Source organism: Leptonychotes weddellii, chromosome 10 (genome assembly GCF_054177405.1).
Source record: "Leptonychotes weddellii isolate Sample4059 chromosome 10, ASM5417740v2, whole genome shotgun sequence".
NCBI lineage: Eukaryota > Metazoa > Chordata > Mammalia > Carnivora > Phocidae > Leptonychotes > Leptonychotes weddellii.
The window spans coordinates 92,012,802-92,031,369 of record NC_138378.1 but is presented as its reverse complement, the minus strand read 5'-3'; the positions used below and the strand labels follow the sequence as shown (position 1 = coordinate 92,031,369).

At 42.6% G+C, this 18,568-nt stretch overlaps 1 protein-coding gene across 2 annotated transcripts in view; it reads right to left on the bottom strand.

Annotated features, from left to right (window-relative positions):
• Positions 1–242: 242 nt before the first annotated feature.
• Positions 243–18,568, bottom strand: part of KCNG3 (potassium voltage-gated channel modifier subfamily G member 3) — a 45,337-nt gene continuing 27,011 nt past the window's right edge. For both annotated transcript variants that reach the window (XM_006730996.3, XM_006730997.3), the window contains exon 2: positions 243–2,808. In XM_006730996.3, the coding sequence (XP_006731059.1) occupies positions 2,163–2,808 (646 nt within the window). In that variant the 3' untranslated portion in view covers positions 243–2,162. The remainder of the gene's footprint in view (positions 2,809–18,568) is intronic.

Genomic DNA, 18,568 nt, shown 5'->3' with positions numbered 1-18,568 from the left:
CTTGGTTTCGGCTCAGGTCCTGATCTCAGGGCTGTGAGAGGCTCCAGGCTCAGCACAGAGTCTGCTTAAGATTCTCTCTCTCCCTCTCCCTCAGCCCCTCCCAACCCCACCTCCACCCCCCCATACTCGTGCTCCCTCTCTCTCTTTCTCTCAATCTTTTTTTATTTAAAAAAAATTTATTTATTTATTTATTTATTTGAGACAGAGAGAATGAGAGAGAGAGAGCACATGAGAGGGGGGAGGGTCAGAGGCAGAAGCAGGCTCCCCGCCGAGCCGGGAGCCCAATGCGGGACTCGATCCAGGGACTCCAGGATCATGACTTGAGCCGAAGGCAGTCGCTCAACCAACTGAGCCACCCAGGCGCCCTCAAATAAATAATCTTAAAAAAATAAAAAAGAAAGCTGCTGGGCCAGGTAGGTAGGTTTCTAGTGACCCAGGTTTTGGCCCTAATTCCTCCACAGTCATATCCTCTCTTACCCTGATTGTCTACCTGTACTAACTGAGGTCTGAACTAGATGATGGCTATTATTCTTCAAAGGAACATTTCTGTTCTTCAATAAATATATCCAGGTCCCATCCCTTCTCTACCGACCCTCTACACTCCCATTAAATTACAGTGTACAACATTAAACTATTTGTGAATCTATAACTTTAATTTTTTGTGTTTATCTACCGATTTCTTTATGGCAACTGGTTAACAAAGCAAAATCTTAATTCATATTGCTAAAATTTAGTACTAAATAGTCATCAGTTTTATATTATCTAGTCCTAATAATCTACCCAGATTAATGTGGCATATTGTTCAATATTGATATAAGAAGTTTTGGTGTAGCTGCAATTCAAAATGGTGAAGCTCAGATCAAACAATTATATATTCATTGTTTTTTTTTTTTTTTAAAGATTTTTATTTATTTATTTGACAGAGAGAGACACAGCAAGAGAGGGAACACAAGCAGGGGGAGTGGGAGAGGGAGAAGCAGGCTTCCCACAGAGCAGGGAGCCCAATGCGGGGCTTGATCCCGGGACCTTGGGATCATGACCTGAGCCGAAGGCAGACGCCCAACAACTGAGCCACCCAGGCGCCCCTATATTCATTGTTTTTAGCTGGCTTAAAATTGGCTTAGCTACATAGCAACCAAGAGTAAGGAAATATTTAATTTCTCTTTTGATGATAATCTAGTGACAACATCTAAGTATGACTTTGGTATAAGAAGGCTACATAAACATCCTTTCATCTGGTAAGTCTTATTAAACCCATGGAAAAAAATTAAGAGCAGAAGAAGATAAATATGGGTTGTAATATCAAACTATCTCTATTATCATTTTTATGTTGGAAATATTCTTGTTTGGACATCTGAATGTTAGGACAATTATCACCTAGTAACAGCAATGAATTCAAGTAAAATGAACTCCAATAAAATGCTAAACAATACAAGCTCTCCTCATTCTGAAATACTCTGTTGAGTCATTTCAGTAAAGAGATAAAAGAAAACCAAAATGGAAAAAAGAAAACATGCTCAAGCTTCCATGAAGCTGTATGATAAGGTGAATAATAGAAACAAAAATAAATCAGGGAATTGAGAAATATGCTGGAAAAGTTTTTCAAATACTATCCTTGCTTGTTATCTAGCTCCATTATACAGTTTAAAATTTGGCCAAATTTTTAAAGTATTTGTTAAACAGTTCCTGCGTGTGACATATGTTTCCAGGATACTTCTGACATTGATATGAGAGATTATAAAACATTTAGAAATGAAAATGTTACTCTCCAACAAAAAACACTGTAACTTCCAAGCTTCTTCTGAATTCATAAGATGGAAAAACATTTGGAAAATAGTACCTTTCAGTTTTAAAATGTTCAAATAATATACTTTAAGACAAACACAAAAAGTGTAATTGTTCAAGGCAAGGAGGAGACAAGCCTAAATAAAATAAGATCCTAAAATTTATTCTAGGAGTTATTACTTTTCCTTTGAAGTGTCAATCCTATTTACTCCATTATAAGGACATTTTTCATCCCTTCAGCTGGGAAGGATCATTTTTACCCTACCAACATGACGACAGTACCACTATAGTGCTCACCCAGCAAGAAACGCATGATGAATAGGAAGTAGCATCAACTCTTTCTATCAAAGTGTACATAAGAATCGATTTGCAATGCATTAATTGAGGAACTCAGCAGAGAGGCTTCTACTATATCTAGCTGATCTAAACTTGAGCTCATGATAACACTGCACGAAGCTATGGTAGATAAAAGTGATAGGTAACGCCAAGAGAACAATCCCACTGACAACACAAACTCCTCCAAGAATTCTTCCAGGCATGGTGATAGGATACATATCTCCATAGCCAACTGTAGTCATAGAGATAATCACCCACCAGCAGGCAGCAGGGATGCTGGCGAAGTCCTTGTTGGATGTTTCCAGGTCCAACCCATGTTCAAGAAGCTGAGAAAGTGCACTAAAGATTGCCATGGCAACACAAATAAAGACGAGTAACATAACCATCTCTCGGTAACATCGTTTGAGAGTCAAACCAAGTGTCTGGAGACCAATGAAGTGACGGGCAAGCTTAATCACCCAAAAAATCCTCATCATTCTAAGCACCCTCAAGGTGACTCCAGCCCTCTGGAGTTGAGAGTTCTCGCCCGTAAACACTGTCATTAACACGGAGATGTAATACGGTGTGATTGCCAGTAAATCTATGATGTTCAGGGGTCTCTTGACAAACTCACACTTGTTTTTGGAGACGATGAACCTCACGATGCACTCTGCAGTGAACCAACCTATGCAGATAGCTTCAATTATCCTGTCAAGAGAACAAAAGAAGAATTGATCATTTTATTTTTAAGCATTTTAATAGCTCTTAGATATCTTCAGATAGTACTACACTGACAAACGACTTCAGTTACTTTTTCCAGAAAACATAAAGAACAGACAGCATTACCAACATCATCAGACCCACCAGGACACAACAGAACAACAAAGATTACAGTTCAAATGAAAATTGAATTGATCAAGTTTCTATTTATATACTGCATGTAATACCACCAAGTATTTTTTTTTTTGCCTGTCACTAATCTTTTAGAAAATTGATCTCTTACTTGGTGTTTTAAAATGACCTTCCATGGGGGCGCCTGGGTGGCTCAGTTGGTTAAGCGACTGCCTTCAGCTCAGGTCATGATCCTGGAGTCCTGGGATCGAGTCCCGCATTGGGCTCCCCGCTCGGCGGGGAGTCTGCTTCTCCCTCTGACCCTCCTCCCTCTCATGCTCTCTCTGTCTCATTCTTTCTCTCTCAAATAAATAAATAAATAAATAAAATCTTTAAAATGACCTTCCATGCAGCTAGCCACAATATGAAATGTTACTTACACTGTGAGGACAGCGGTCCCCACTGTGATGTCAGTTATGGGGCAGATCAGAATGACTGTTCTGACTGATGGTGGACATACCCAAGTTTTCAATGATTTAGTTCTTGGTAAATAAGAGTGAACTCAAGATCATTTCCTAACATGTTACACTGCTTTCTTTTCCTGTGGGCTCCTATGGGAAACACGGAAGCTGAGCTAGTTTGGGGGTTTGGCAGGAGTGCCAGTCTCACCGGGACTGCGCCAGGTCATGACCATCCTCGTCGCAAGGGTCACTGTGGAAAAAAGGCTGAGGGCTCCTGCACTGGAGTGAAATAATCACTAGATTCTTCCCCAAGGACCCAACCGGTTGGTTGGTTGGTTTTCCATAGCTATTTTTATGTGACATGTATTTTAAAATATAAGGCCACATTTCACCTAGAGCTGTATTGACCAACCTTTCCACATCACTGCATGCGTTGGAAATAAGAATATTTACATAGCACACTGGCAGCAAGGGGTAGTATTCTTGAAGTCAAAGACAGCAACCCGGGGGGCTCTGGCTCCCCTGACCCTTGCCTGCACTCCCCAAGGCTGAGGAAATTAAATCTCAGCACACTGTTTTGGAAGCCTTGATATAAATAAAGCCTTGAATAAATAAATTGAACCATGTTCCCCTACTATAGGGTTGGCAGGGCTGTAAAGGTTAATTTTATTTACTGAATAGGTAGTACATTCACACGGTTTAAATTTAAAAGATGAAAAAAGAGAGTATAGAAAGAAAATTCTCGCTCTTGCCCTGTTCCCCAGTTCCTGGGCCACAATCCCTTCAGAGGCTCCAGGGGAGAATCCACTCCTTGCCTCTTCCAGTTTCTGGGGCTGTAGGCATTCTTTGGCTTGTCACTCTATCACTCCAGTCTCCGCCTCCTCTTCCGTCACAGTGTCAGATCCCTCTGCTTCCTTCTTATGAGGATACATGTGATAGCATTTAGGGCCCACTGGGCTAAGCCAGGATAACCCCCTCATCTCAAGATCCTTAATTTAATCATATCTGCAAAACCCCTTCTGCCATATAAGTAACACCCGCTGGTACCAGGGATTAGGACCTGATATATTTGGGGCAAAACGGGGAGTGTTTTTCAGCCTACCACACAAAGTAACCACACCAAGACAGCATGAAGCCACGCTGCCCCCACTATTCCTCTACTGTATTATCTGCTGCTCTGCTCACAAATGCCATTACCCTGTGGTTGGCCACGGCTGCCCTGTCCCCACCAGGCCATCAGTAAAAGCGGCCGCCATGATGGCCTCTTTGAATCTGGAGGCTTAGGAAAGTGGGCGGGTAAAGAAACTTGGTAGTTCTAGAGAATAGAAGATGCATTTTTTTTTCCAATATATAGTTTTAGCAAATAGAATACCACATATGACTTCTCCTTGGTAACGCTCATCAACTATTCCATAGGTACCCCCATATTTTCAGCGCCCCCTGCAGGTAGGCAGGGTCTTATGACCAGTTTAGACCAATGAGCCATGAGCAAAATGACCTCTATCACTTCTGGGCAAAAGCACAGAAGGGTGAGTGCTAATTCTCTTCCCTGCCATGGCAACCTGGAAGGCAGGTGTCCTAGACGGCTACAAGATGGCTGGGGCCCCTACCAGCCCAAGCCCTTGCGTGTCCGTACAGAGAGACAGACATTCCCCACCCTGACTCAGACTGGACAAGATATGTGAGCAACAAATACATCTTTGTTGCATTAAGCTGCCGAGACCTCTAAATTGGATGCTATCCTAGGTAATAAACGGGTCTGTATGGTAAGCAGTACGATGCACACTCCAAAGGGATTGCAGCAGCACACAGTAGTGAGGGTCCTCATTTTCTTAGCTTGGCTGTGGTTAAAGTGCACCCTTCTCCAGCTAGAGTGCTGTGTCTCCTCCCCAGCCAGCCTGGAGCGAGAGCCCCGCAGCCAACCGGTGCCCAAGGCCTGCTGCCGCGCCTGCTCGAAGGGGCCTGCCGGGCAGCACACCCACGCTGATCCTGTAAGGTCTCTCCCAGCAATAAAGCCCGAAGACTCTATTCAGTTAAGAAGAGCAAAAATTCTAATGGTGCCAAAAATACCAGAACACGTTCTAATTACTTCCACCAGCAGCCAAAGTTGTTCAGATTAAAAAGGAGGAAATCCAAATAATCCCTCAGTAAGGGAATTTCAAAGAGGTAAACACCTCTGTAATGAGGCCCTCTGGGCTCTTCCTGCCCACCCCCCTCCCCAAGTCAGATGCAGTTTATCCAGAATTCCATGCCAAAGGGATGAATCAGTGAGACACCCCAGGCATCCCTCTTTCACCTAGGACTATGCCAAGGCAGTCTCCGACAACAAACACGACAAAGGCTGCCAAAACGCCCCAGGTTTCCAAATGGCATTCTTGCCAAAGCCACCACTGACAACTGCTACAAAACTGAGTACTGTTTTACTCAGGGCTATAGCCAACAGTCGGGGGCTCCCCAAGGTTACTTCTATCAAAAACAAACAGGAAAAGAGAAGGAAAGAAGATACTGAGGGGGGCGCCTGGGTGGCTCAGTTGTGAAGCGTCTGCCTTCAGCTCAGGTCCTGGGATCGAGCCCCACATTAGGCTCCCTGCTCTGCGGGAAGCCTGCTTCTCCCTCTCCCACTCCCCCTGCTTGTGTTCCCTCTCTTGCTGTGTCTCTCTCTGTCAAATAAATAAATAAAATCTTTAAAAAAAAAAAAAAAAAAAGGAGAAGATAGGAGGGACACCATATTCCTTGGAAGCCCATTCTGATTTCTTTCGAGGCCCAAACACAGAAGCCTATGAATTCATGGCTAATAAAAATAGTTACCACTTCCTGAAGCCTTTCCATTGGGCACTGTGCGAAGCACTTTACAGATATTGCTTCATTTAGTCCTTTTCTAGAACTCTATGAAGTGTGTATTTCCCCTGATAGGCCCATTTTCCAGATGATGGAACTGAGGTTAAGAAGTTAAACATCTTTGCCAAGGTCATACAACTGAGAGATGGCGGTGGCACGTGTAACGAAACCCAGGTCTCTTGGGCTTTGAAGTTCTACGGAATATCTGAAAATGCTAAAGGTTTTTATGGCAATGTTCGCTGTGAATGTTAAGTGATAGATGTCAATCTTTTGGTCTCCATGGTTTATGTGCTGGAGCAGCATTTTTCCAATGTCAGTTCTTAACCTATTAACGGATCAAAACTGACATTCGTTTCAGAAATTGGAATAGAAAATATCAGAGTGCAGAGTATAGCTTGATGAAACTTTTGTTTCGGTTACATATAATTGTACCCTGAGGTATGCCGGAAAATGTGCTCCTTCCTGTAGGTACCGGAGGACCACCACAATTGCTGGCTACCATTGGTCACTCGACGGATCCCTCGTGATAGAAGGCACATCCGGGAATGACTCAGAGGTTTCCAGAGTCTCCGAAGGGGGAGCAGATGCCTTTAGTACTAAACAGTTCTACCCCTTGCCCTCCCACCCGGACAAAGGCTAGACAAAACATACAAGGCCAGTAACTATGGTGTGTGAGGTAAAGGTAAGTCTCCTGTGTACTATCTTCTCATCTTTTTCCATCAACATTTTATTATGAAAAATTTCAAACATGGAGCAAATTCATTTACATTTTTTTAATTTATGTTTTATTTATTTTTGAGAGAGAGAGAATGAGAGGGGTGAGGGTCAGAGAGAGAAGCAGACTCCCTGCTAAGCAGGGAGCCCGATGCAGGACTTGATCCCAGGACTCCAGGATCATGACCTGAGCCAAAGGCAGTCGCTTAACCAACTGAGCCACCCAGGCGCCCCAAATTCATTTACATTTATATTTTATACTTGTTTATCACCTATTCACCTATCTACCCATCTATTAATCTTTTTTTTTTAAAAGAGGGAAGTGCACTTCCCTCTAAGAACTTCAAAGTGCATATCATTAACTAGAGTTCAGTATTTGTTTCATTTTTTTAAAGATTTTATTTATTTATTTATTGTAGAGAGAGAGAGAGAGAGAGAGCAGGCACATGTGCGAGTGGAGAGAAGGGCAGAGCATGGAGTCCAATGCAGGGCTTGATCCCACAACCCTGAGATCATGACCTGAGCCAAAACCAAGAGTCAGATGCTTAACGGACTGAACCACCCAGGCGCCCCAATCTATCTTTCTTTTTTAAGAACAAAGTGCACTTGCCTCTAAAAACTTCAAAGTGCATATCATTAACTACAGTTCAATATTTTTTTCATTTTTTTCTTTTGATGTAAACTTTACATGCAATGAAATACACAAACCTTAAGTGTGCATTCACTGAGTTTTGATAAAGGCATAACCTCTATCATCCAAACTCCTATCAAGATATACAGCATTCACATCACCCCAGAGAGTTCCCCGCCTTATTTCTGTTACCTTCTCTCATTTCCCAGACCCATCAGACACTGAGCAAGTGCCCACAGATGTTTGTCCAGTACAATGTAAATGACTTTGAAAGAACTCAAGGGCCTGGGATGGCCACTCCACAGCCACAAGAAGCTTTTAGGTTCTTCTGGGACCTTCAAGGGATTACCGAAGCTTACCATCCAAAAGGGTATCAAATTCAGTTGGACCCTTTTCTGAAACCTTATACAAAAATTAACTCAAAATGGATTACAGACCTCAAACCATAAAACTCCTTGAAGAAAACAGGGAAAAAACTTCATGACATTGGACTTGGCAGTGATTTCTTGGGTATGACCCCAAAAGCAAAAATAGACAAATGGGACTACATCAAACTCAAACATTTTTGTGTGTCAAAGGATTCAATCTCTGAGCAGAGTGAAAAGGCAATCTACAGGGGCACCTGGGTGGCCCACTTTGTTGATCCACCAACTCTTGGTCTCTGCTTGGGTCTGATCTCAGGGTTGTGAGATTGAACCGCACAATGGACTCCACGCTAAGCTCAGAATCTGCTTGGGTTTCTTTCTCCCTCTGCTCCTCCCCACCACCCGACCCCCCACACTCTCGCTCTCTCTCTCTCAAATAAATAAATCTTTTTTTAATGATGTTTCTTTTTTTTTTAAGATTTTTATTTACTTTAATTTATTTGTCAGAGAGAGAGAGCGCGCACACAAATGGGGAGTGGCAGGCAGAGGGAGAAGCAGGCTCCCTGCTGAGCAAGGAGCCTGATGTGGGACTCGATCCCAGGACCCTGGGATCATGACCTGAGCCAAAGGCAGACGCTCAACAGACTGAGCCACCCAGATGCCCCTAAATAAATCTTTAAATCACTGCATGCTCAATGCAGTGTCTGTTTGAGATTCTTTCTCTCTCCTGCCCTTCCCACTCATGCGCTCTCTCTCTACAATAAATAAATCTTTTAAAAATTTTTTAATTTTATTTTTTTTAATCAGAAAAGGCAATCTATAGAAAGGGGGAAGTTATTTGCAAATCATATATCTGATAAAGGGTCAAGGGTCAACATCCAAGATATATGAAGAATTCCTAAAACTCAACAAAAAAAATCAAATAACCTAATTAAAAACTTAGCAAAGGGCTCGATAAACATTTCTCAAAAATGGTATATAATGGCCAACAAGCATATGAAAAGAGGCTCAACATCACTAATCATCTGAGAAATGCAAATCAAAACCATGAGGATGTATCCTCACACCCATTAGGATGACTACTATTAAAAAAAAACAAAAAAATAACAAGTGTTGGTGGAGGTATGGTGAAATCGGACCCTTTGGTCACTGTTGGCGGGATTACAAAATGGTGCAGTCACTAAGGAAATCATTAGGGGGGGCTCCTCAAAAAAATTAAAAATAGAACTACCATATGATCCAGCAATCTTGCTTCAGGGTACATATCCAAAGACTTGAAAGCAGGGTCTAGAAGCGATATTTGCACACCTGTGTTCATAGCAGCGCTATTCATAACAGCCAAGAGATGGAAGCAACCCAAAGGTCCATCAACAATGAGTGGATAAACAAATGTGGTATATACATACAATGGAGTATTATTCAGCCTTACAAAGGAAGGAAATCTGTCACATGCTACAAAATAGATGAACCTTGAGTACATTATGCTAAGTGAAATAATCCAGCCACAAAAAGACAAATACTGTATGATTTCACTTTTATGAGATTATCTAAAGTAGTCAAATTCATAGAAATAAAAAGTAGAATGGTGGTTACCGGGGACTAGCAGGGGAGGAGAAACAGGAGTTGTTTTTTAATAGGCAGATAGTTACAGATTCGCAGGATGAAAATGTTCTGGAGATCCATTTCATAACGATGTGAATATACCTATAATGTTACTGAAGTGTACCCTTAAAAATGGTTAAAATGGGGGCGCCTGGGTGGCTCAGTCGTTAAGCGTCTGCCTTCGGCTCAGGTCATGATCCCAGGGTCCTGGGATTGAGCCCCACATCGGGCTCCCTGCTCATGGGAAGCCTGCTTCTCCCTCTCCTACTCCCCCTGCTTGTGTTCCTTCTCTCGCTGTGTCTCTCTCTGTCAAATAAATAAATAAAATCTTTATTAAAAAATAATTATAATATCACAATGTGTAAGAATATAGCATAGGGACACCTGGGTGGCTCAGTCAGTTAAGGGTCCGACTCCTGATTTCGGCTGAGGTCATGATCTCAGGGTCATGAGATCGAGCCCCACAAGGGGCTCTGCACTGGGCCTGGAGCCTGCTTAAAATTCTCTCTCCCTCTCCCTCTGCTCTGTCCCACTGCCCTCCCTCTCCAAAATTTTTTTTAAATGATAATAAAATAAAATGAAATGAAAAAGAATATGACATAAGAAAATGCTATATTAATTCAAATCCCAATAACTATTCCTATTAAATTATCTTTAAAATTTGTTTTCTAGGGGCTCCTGGGTGGCTCAGATGGTTAAGTGTCTGCCTTCAACTTATGTCATGATCTCCAGGTCCTGGGATTGAGCCCCACGTCAGGCTCCCAGCTCAGCGGGGAGTCTGCTTCTCCCTCTCCCTTTGCCTCTCCCCCTGCTTGTGTGCTCTCTCTCGCTCCCTCTAATGAATAAATAAAATCTCTAAAATAAATAAATTAGTTAGTTAAATAAAATGAAATTTGTTTTGTATTCTATTTCTTCCAGTTTTATTGTGATGTTACTGATATATAACACTGTATTAGTTTTAGATATACAACACAATGATTAGATATATGTATATACTGTAATTGCCACAATAAGTTTAGTTAACATTCATCACTTCACATAGTTACAAATATTTTTCCTTGTGATGAGAACTTTTAAGATCTACTTATCAGCAACTTTCAAATATACAATACAGGATGGTTGGCTATAATCACCATGCTGTACATTACATCCCCACAGAACAATTGACCTTGTAACTGGAAGTCTGTACCTTTTGACACCTTCACCCACATTTCTCCCATCCCTAGGGCCCTCCTCTGGCAACTGTTCTATCTTTGAGTTTGGTTCTTTTTAGATTCCACTTGTAAGTAAGACTATACAGTATTTATCTTTCTTTGTCTGACCTATTTCACTTAGCAAAATGCCCTCAAGGTCCATTCATATTGTCATAAGTGGCAAGATTTCCTTCTTTATATGGATGAATAATATTCCATTACATACACGCCACATTCTCATTCACTCATTTGTCGACGGACACTTACATGGTTTCCAAGTCTTGGCTATTGTAAATAATGCTGCAACAAACACGGAAGTACAGGTATATTTTTGACATAATAGCTTCAAATTATCTTTAAATTGGAATAGGATTTTAAAAATCAACCTTATTGTTTTGGTGGGGAAAGAGGAAATATAAGTTCCTTAAAGACAACTGTGTGTGTGTGTGTGTGTGTGTGTGTAAAGATAATAGACTTTGGTCATTTTTCACCCAAAATAAAAATACTATATCCTTTTTTTGTACATGAAACTATACAGCACAGGGAGGAAGATAGCAGGATCTTGAGGCAGGCCACCCCTTTCCACTAGTAACTCACCATGGAACTTTGGATAAGCTATGTAATTTCTCCTCCTGAATTTTCTTCATCAGTTAAATGGTGACAATAATAGAACTTATCTCTTAGGTTGTCATAAGAATTAAATGAAATAATATAAAATAATAGTAAGTGAAAAAAATAATAATAAGTTCTTAACAGATTGTGGCTATAATTATTGTTGTTACAGACCATCTCTGGGCTCACAGTCCTCCCTTCACACTCAAAAGGAGATCAGTTCAGTGCCTTCCTGAGTAGAAAGAGAAGGCAAGGATGAACTCTCTAGCCTTCCATTCTTCTTTCAAGAATTCTGCCTGGGGCGCCTGGGTGGCTCAGTTGGTTAAGCAACTGCCTTCGGCTCGGGTCATGATCCCGGAGTTCCGGGATCGAGTCCCACATCGGGCTCCCTGCTCGGCGGGGAGTCTGGTTCTCCCTCTAACCCTACCCCCTCTTGCGCTCTCTCACTCTCTCTCTCTCAAATAAATAAATAAATAAAATCTTTAAAAAAAAAAAGAATTCTGCCTGTATTCTTATACACTCCTGGCTGCAGCATAAATTGGTAAAGCCATTTAAAAGAGTAATTGGCAGGATATATCAAGCTTAATACAGCACATGAGACCCAGCCATCCACTGCAAGAGTTTATCCCACACACTTACCCTCATATTCACGCAAGAACTGTACAATGAGATCCACTGCTTGTAATACACAAGGATAAAAAAAGATAGAGAAACGTCTATGCATAGGAGATTGACTATATAAATATATTTCCCAAAGTTATTAGGTTGAATCATATGAAATTGATATCGGCAACTTTATGACTCTACCTTATACTATGTGGGTAAGAAAAGGAATAAGGTGCATTACTGTGTTTTGATGTGAAACATTCTTCAAGACGTACAGGTGCAGAACATACATAAATTATGCTATGATTGAACATGTGTGTGTGCACACACATGTTCTGGAAGAATACTCAAGAAACCATTAACACTGCTTGCTGCCTCTAGGGAACCTGATGCAGGACAGAAACTCAACTTTTTACTTCATTCCCTTTTGTATCGTTAAATGCTTTACCACGAGCGTGTATTATTTGCCCAATTTAATAACAAATTTAAGAAAAAGTATAAAGCGGGCGCCTGGGTGGCTCAGTCAGTTAGGCGACTGCCTTCGGCTCAGGTCGTGGTCCTGGAGTCCCGGGATCGAGTCCCGCATCGGGCTCCCTGCTCGGCGGGGAGTCTGCTTCTCCCTCTCCCGCTCCCCGTTTGTGTTCCCTCTCTCGCTGTGTCTTTCTCTGTCAAATAAATAGATAAAATCTTTAAAAAAAAAAAAAAAGAAAAGAAAAGAAAAAGTATAAAGCATGCCCAAATAGAAGAGCAATCACCATGATGGAGTTGCCAGCAGCTTGAACCGACCAGCACGACCCCAGGAATGCCACAAAAGGAAAAGTCACACGCTTCCTACCCCAGGCTTTCAGGCCTAAATGTACAAGGCATTTCCAATCACATCTCTTTTTTTTTCCAATCACATTTCTAACGGGCACATACAGTGTAAGAATAACACGGTGGAATAAAAATTTCCAACACACTGCACGTCAATGTCACCACATTACCTAGAGTGTCTTTTATGTCCTTACAAGAGTTTTCTCCATAAATAGTAAGTTAAGGGGCACCAGGGTGGCTCAGTCGTTAAGCGTCTGCCTTCGGCTCAGGTCATGATCTCAGGGTCCTAGGATCGAGCCCCGCATCGAGCTCCCTGCTCAGTGGGAGCCTGCTTCTCCCTCTCCCACTCCCCCTGCTTGCGTTCCCTCTCTCACTGTGTCTCTCTCTGTCAAATAAATAAATAAAATCTTTAAAACAAATCTTGACTTTTCTTGTGCACTTTAATTACCTTCAAAAAAAAAAAATCTGTATCATTCACATCTTTTTATCTTCCAACCTAGAACAATAATGAGAATAAATACAAACAGATTCTGTACCCACTCAAGTACTAAGCATCTTTCTCTAAATTCACATGTATTAATTTAGTTCTCACAATGAAATGTAATAGGTTTTGTTATTGTCACCACTTATGACAGAGGAAACTGAAGTAAAGACAAGTCATTTGCTCACGCCCACAGCTCACAAATGGCAGATTGATAATACATACTCATTGGTTATGTACAACACTGAATCTTGGCTGGGATTTATGTATTTCCTTATTGCTGTAATCACTGTATACTTGTTATTTTATTTTTTAAGACTTATTTATTTATATGAGAGAGAAAGAGAGAGAGCACAGAGGGAGAATGAGGGAGAAGCATGCTTTCCACTGAGCAGGGAGCCCGATGCAGGGCTCGATCCCAGCACCCTGGGATCATGACCCGAGCGGAAGGCAGACGCTTAACCGACTGAGCCACCCAGGTGCCCCTATACTTGTTATTTTATGTTCCCCACTTGATACTATGTGTTTACTCATGTCTGTGTTTGGATGGCCATTTCTTTAGAATACTGGCAGGAGAAGGAGAGTGATAAACAGAAAGGCCACCGGGAGTTGAGGATTGGCTATGCAAGACTGGCCTCCCTACTTGGAGTTAAGGGGCTGCTGTAATTCTGCCAGATCTATTCCCCCCCTGACCACTTACTCCCAGAGTAGCAAAGAGGAGCATGTGGTTCTCTCCCTGCCTGAGTAAAACGGGGCTCCACCTCCTAACTGCACAGTACCACTTCTCTCTGTCATCTCTCTGTCCTGTTTTAGCAATCCAGGCACAAGATCCACATTCTCTCTTTATAGATAAAGAGGGACCAGTGACCTTCTACAAAGGAACAACCAAGATCTTGACTGTACATCCAAGGACCACACCACCTGCTCTGCTAGGACAGGGGGTGACTCATCCTATGTGGATCTCCATCAAACTTCAGAATGTTTCCATAACCCTTCCCTTCTCCTTTAGGCATAATAATCAGTTCCATTTTCAACCCAAATACATGAATTAAGTGCACTGTGGTAGAACCTGAGGTAGTATGTATCTTGCTAGGAGATCTGTCTTGCTAGTGTGACTTAATAGAGATGGATTCTAAAACCTAAGAAATGGTTATAATGCTTTGGCAATGTGGCAGTGTGTGTGTGTGTGTGTGTGTGTAACTTTTGAGATGAAGAACTGAGACCCATTCAATATGCAAAAGAAGACAGAATGGTATTATGAACCCCCAAATATCCAGTCCCATCAACCATCAGCTCATAGCTATTTCCTCCATACACACACACAAACACACACACACACGCACCCATATCCCTCCTCAGGTATTATTTTGAAATAAGTTCTAGAACCCTTTCTCGTCCTCCCTGCCTGGTGGGTCAACTAAATGTTCATGAAGAGAGCCAGGAAATGTCCATGGCTTTGGTCTGAGTCTCCTGAGACAGGTCAGTACTAGCCAGGGCAAGCCAATGTCCTGGAGTAATAAGGATGGGATGACAATCTATTACTTGGCTGTGGTTCTAAGCCCATGGAGCACATTAATTCATTCATCACGCAATAAGGCTAATGAGTACCTACTGTATACTAGACTCTACAGAGCCACAGAGAGGTCTAGAAAGATGAATTACAGATAGCATTTAACTATAGTTATGTAAGATGTTATCACTGGAGGAAGCCGAATGAAGGGTACACTGGAACTCTCTACACTATTTCTGCAACCTCTTGTGAGTATAAACTTATTTCAAAATAAGAAGTTTTTTTTTAAAGATACAATTTTGGGGCACCTGGGTGGCTCAGTTGGTTAAGTGACTGCCTTCGGCTCAGGTCATGGTCCCAGAGTCCTGGGATCAAGTCCCACATCGGGCTCCCAGCTCAGCGGGGAGCCTGCTTCTCCCTCTGACCCTCTCCCCTCTCATGCTGTTTCTCTCTCTCTCTCTCTCTCAAATAAATAAATAAACAAAATCTTTAAAAAAAATAAAATAAAAAATAAATAAATAAAAGATACAATTTTGGGGATGCCTAGCTGGCTCAGTCAGTAGAGTATATGACTCTTGACCTCAGGGTCATGAGTTCAAGCCCCACATTGGGCACAGATGTTACTTAAAAAAAAAAAAAAATACAATTTAAAGTTTTGAGCCTCTGGGTTTGTGAACACATGGAGATCTGGGGAGAATGGTGCACCTGGAGAGGGCATGGAAGCTCCACACCCTTTCTCGATACCTTGCCCTATGTATTTCTTCATCTGGCTGTTGTTTTGTATCCTTTATATCCTTTAAAAAACTGGTTAATGGGAGACGAGGAGGAGGAGAAAGACAAACTATAACTTAGTCCCCCCCAAATTTAAAACTTAGTGAAAAGTTAAGACATCCCCTCTCCAACAACAACCTACCCATATACACTCAAATATAAAACATAGAAAGTGATAAATGCTGTAATCAACATGCATGAAGTTTAGAAAAAGGTAAGTTTTCCTTCACTAAGGGATTATGGAAGGCTTCTTTGAAAAAGTGGCAATTTAGGGGCACCTGGGTGTTTCAGTCAGTTGGGCATCTGCCTTTGGCTCAGTTCATGATTCCAGGGTCCTGGGATCGAGTCCCACATCCAGCTCCCTGCTCAGTGGGAAGCCTGCTTCTCCCTCTCCCTCTGCCGGCTGCTCCCCTTGATATGCTCTCTCTGTCAAATAAATGAATAAAATCTCTTAAAAAAAAAAAAAGTGGCAATTTAATTTGTCATGGTAAGACCAGCACAAGCAAAGGCAGGAAAGTATTGGGTAAATTTGGAGATGTGAAAGGAGCTACACTTAAGCTTTTTTTTAAAAAAAAAGCCTAATGGAGGCAGCAGGTGACAAAGATGGAAGTTTATCTGATGGCAATGATCACAGGTACCATTTATTAAAATGACTAGGAGGTTGGTGCTTTAAATATACCAGGTCATTTTTATAGGTACAAATGTACCCAGGAATGGGGCCAAGTGATCAAATTATTAACAGTGGTTATCCCAAGAGAATGAGGGAGATTGGGGCGCCTGAGTGGCTCAGTGGTTGAGCATCTGCCTTCGGCTCGGGTCATGATCCCAGGGTCTTGGGATCAAGTCCCGCATCAGGCTCCCTGCTCGGCGGGAAGCCTGCTTCTCCCTCTCCCTCTCCCCCTGCTTGTGTTCCCTCTCTTGCTATCTCTCTCTCTGTCAAATAAATAAATAAAATCTTTAAAAAAAAATAAAATAACTTTGAACTATATATTATTATTCTTCAGAGCCCATAAGTTGGTCATCACTATTGCATTATCCCTATCTTATAGCTGAGGAAACAAGCACCAGGCTAAGTTGGTGGCTAGCTAGGGTGCTAAGTCTGCAACATGGACATTTCTGCTAGAGGAGAGACTGAAAACAGGAGGTCTGGTTAGAGGACCACAAAATATTCAAAAGCAAAAATAAAGGCCAAAAACCATGCAGTGACAGTAGGAAAAGGAGCAGAGGGGCCAAGTCAGAAAAAGCACAGCAGAGAAGTACTGTGGTGCTCAGAGAACAGGGGCCTCACTTGGTTGCAAAGTGAGATGTGCAGTGGAAGAGGGGGTGACTGTGGGAAATTATGGCTGGGTGTGTACACAGAAGCCTGACAGTGAAGCTGGTGAATTATGAAAGTCAAGTTACGGCAAAGGAAACCCAGTAAAGATTTGGCAACAGGTGGATTCATTCATTTAATAAGCATCTCTTAAGAGGTTATTATGTGCTGGGCATGCTGCCAGACCCCTGAGCTCGGAAGAGGCCAAGTGGACTGTGGGAATATGCACCGGGCAGGAGTGTATGGGATGGCTGGAGGGTGTGAACAGTCAGGAGGCTCTGACACAGGCAAGACAAATGGGAGGCCCAAACTAGCAGGAGATGACAGGAATGAAATGAAATGATGGGAGATGGATGTCAGAAGTCTTCAGCAGAACCCTGCCACTGGCAGGCTATGGCGAGGTAGAGACTCCAGCTACAAGGATGTGAGCAGACGCCCGGCACTCGGCAGACATTCGTCACTGTCCCAGACCTCCCGGCGAGATGTAGGAGGCAGAGGGAACCAGGCTGTCCCTAAACTGAAAGGCAAGTAAAGAAAGGGAAACCACCCAGAAAAATCTCACTATAAGAGAAAGCAGCCACTCTGAACCATCTTCTTCATTTTCTTAACAGATGGAAAGACAGAAATCATCTTTCTAGAGTGAAATTCTGTAAAGAATTTTATCAACATCTTGGGGTGCCTAGGTGGCTGTCAGTTAAGCATCCGACTCTTGATTTCAGCTCAGGTCATTATCTCAAGGTCCTGGGATCCAGTCCCGAGATGGCTCTGTTCTCAGCGGGAAGTCTGCTTGAGGATTCTCTCTCTCCCCCTCTGCTTCTGCCCCACCCCCACTCATGCTCTCTCTCTCAAATAATCTTTTTTTTTTTTTAAGATTTTATTTCTTTGACAGAGAGAAACACAGCGAGAGAGGGAACACAAGCAGGAAGAGTGGAAGAGGGAGAAGCAGGCTTCCTGCCGAGCAGGGAGCCTGATGAGGGGCTCGATCCCAGAACCCTGGAATCATGATCTGAGCCGAAGGCAGACGCTTAACAACTGAGCCACCCAGGTGCCCCTCAAATAATCTTTTTTTTTTTTTAAAAAAGAAGAATTTCATCAACGTCTTGCTTCAGTGTTCATGTTCATTTCCTTCTCTTTTTAAAGATTTTATTTATTTATTTTAGAGAGAGTGCGTGGGAGCAGGGGGAGGGGCAGAGGGAGAAGGAGATAGAGAATCTCAAGCAGACTCCCTGCTAAGCTCGGAGCCCAAGGTGGGGCTCGATCTCATGACCCTGAGATCATGACTTGAGCCAAAACCAAGAGTCCAACACTCAACCAACTGAGCCACCCAGGCGCCCCATGTTCATTACCTTCTAACTGAGGACCTTGGCTCTGGGGTGACTGTGTAGAACCATCGGGCATTGCGGTGTGGGCTGAGGCTCTCAAAGTCAGGGGCATCGGGGTAGCTTCTCTTCCTCAGCTGCTAAGGAACGTGTTTTAGAAGACTACCATGTTCTCAGTGGACATACACATACGAGTGAAGAGACCCAAAATCCGTGGCTCCGAGTCTCAATACTAAAAAGCTTCCAGGAGATGAGAGCAACAGAAATCCAGACCCATCAGCACCCGCCCTCCCAAGCCATCTGATTCTCCACTCCAGGGAGGTCCCCCTTCATCCAGTGGGCACAGTGATCTCTCCCAGCACTTTTACCACCACCCCAAACAGACACAGGTCCATCTAAATACTATAAG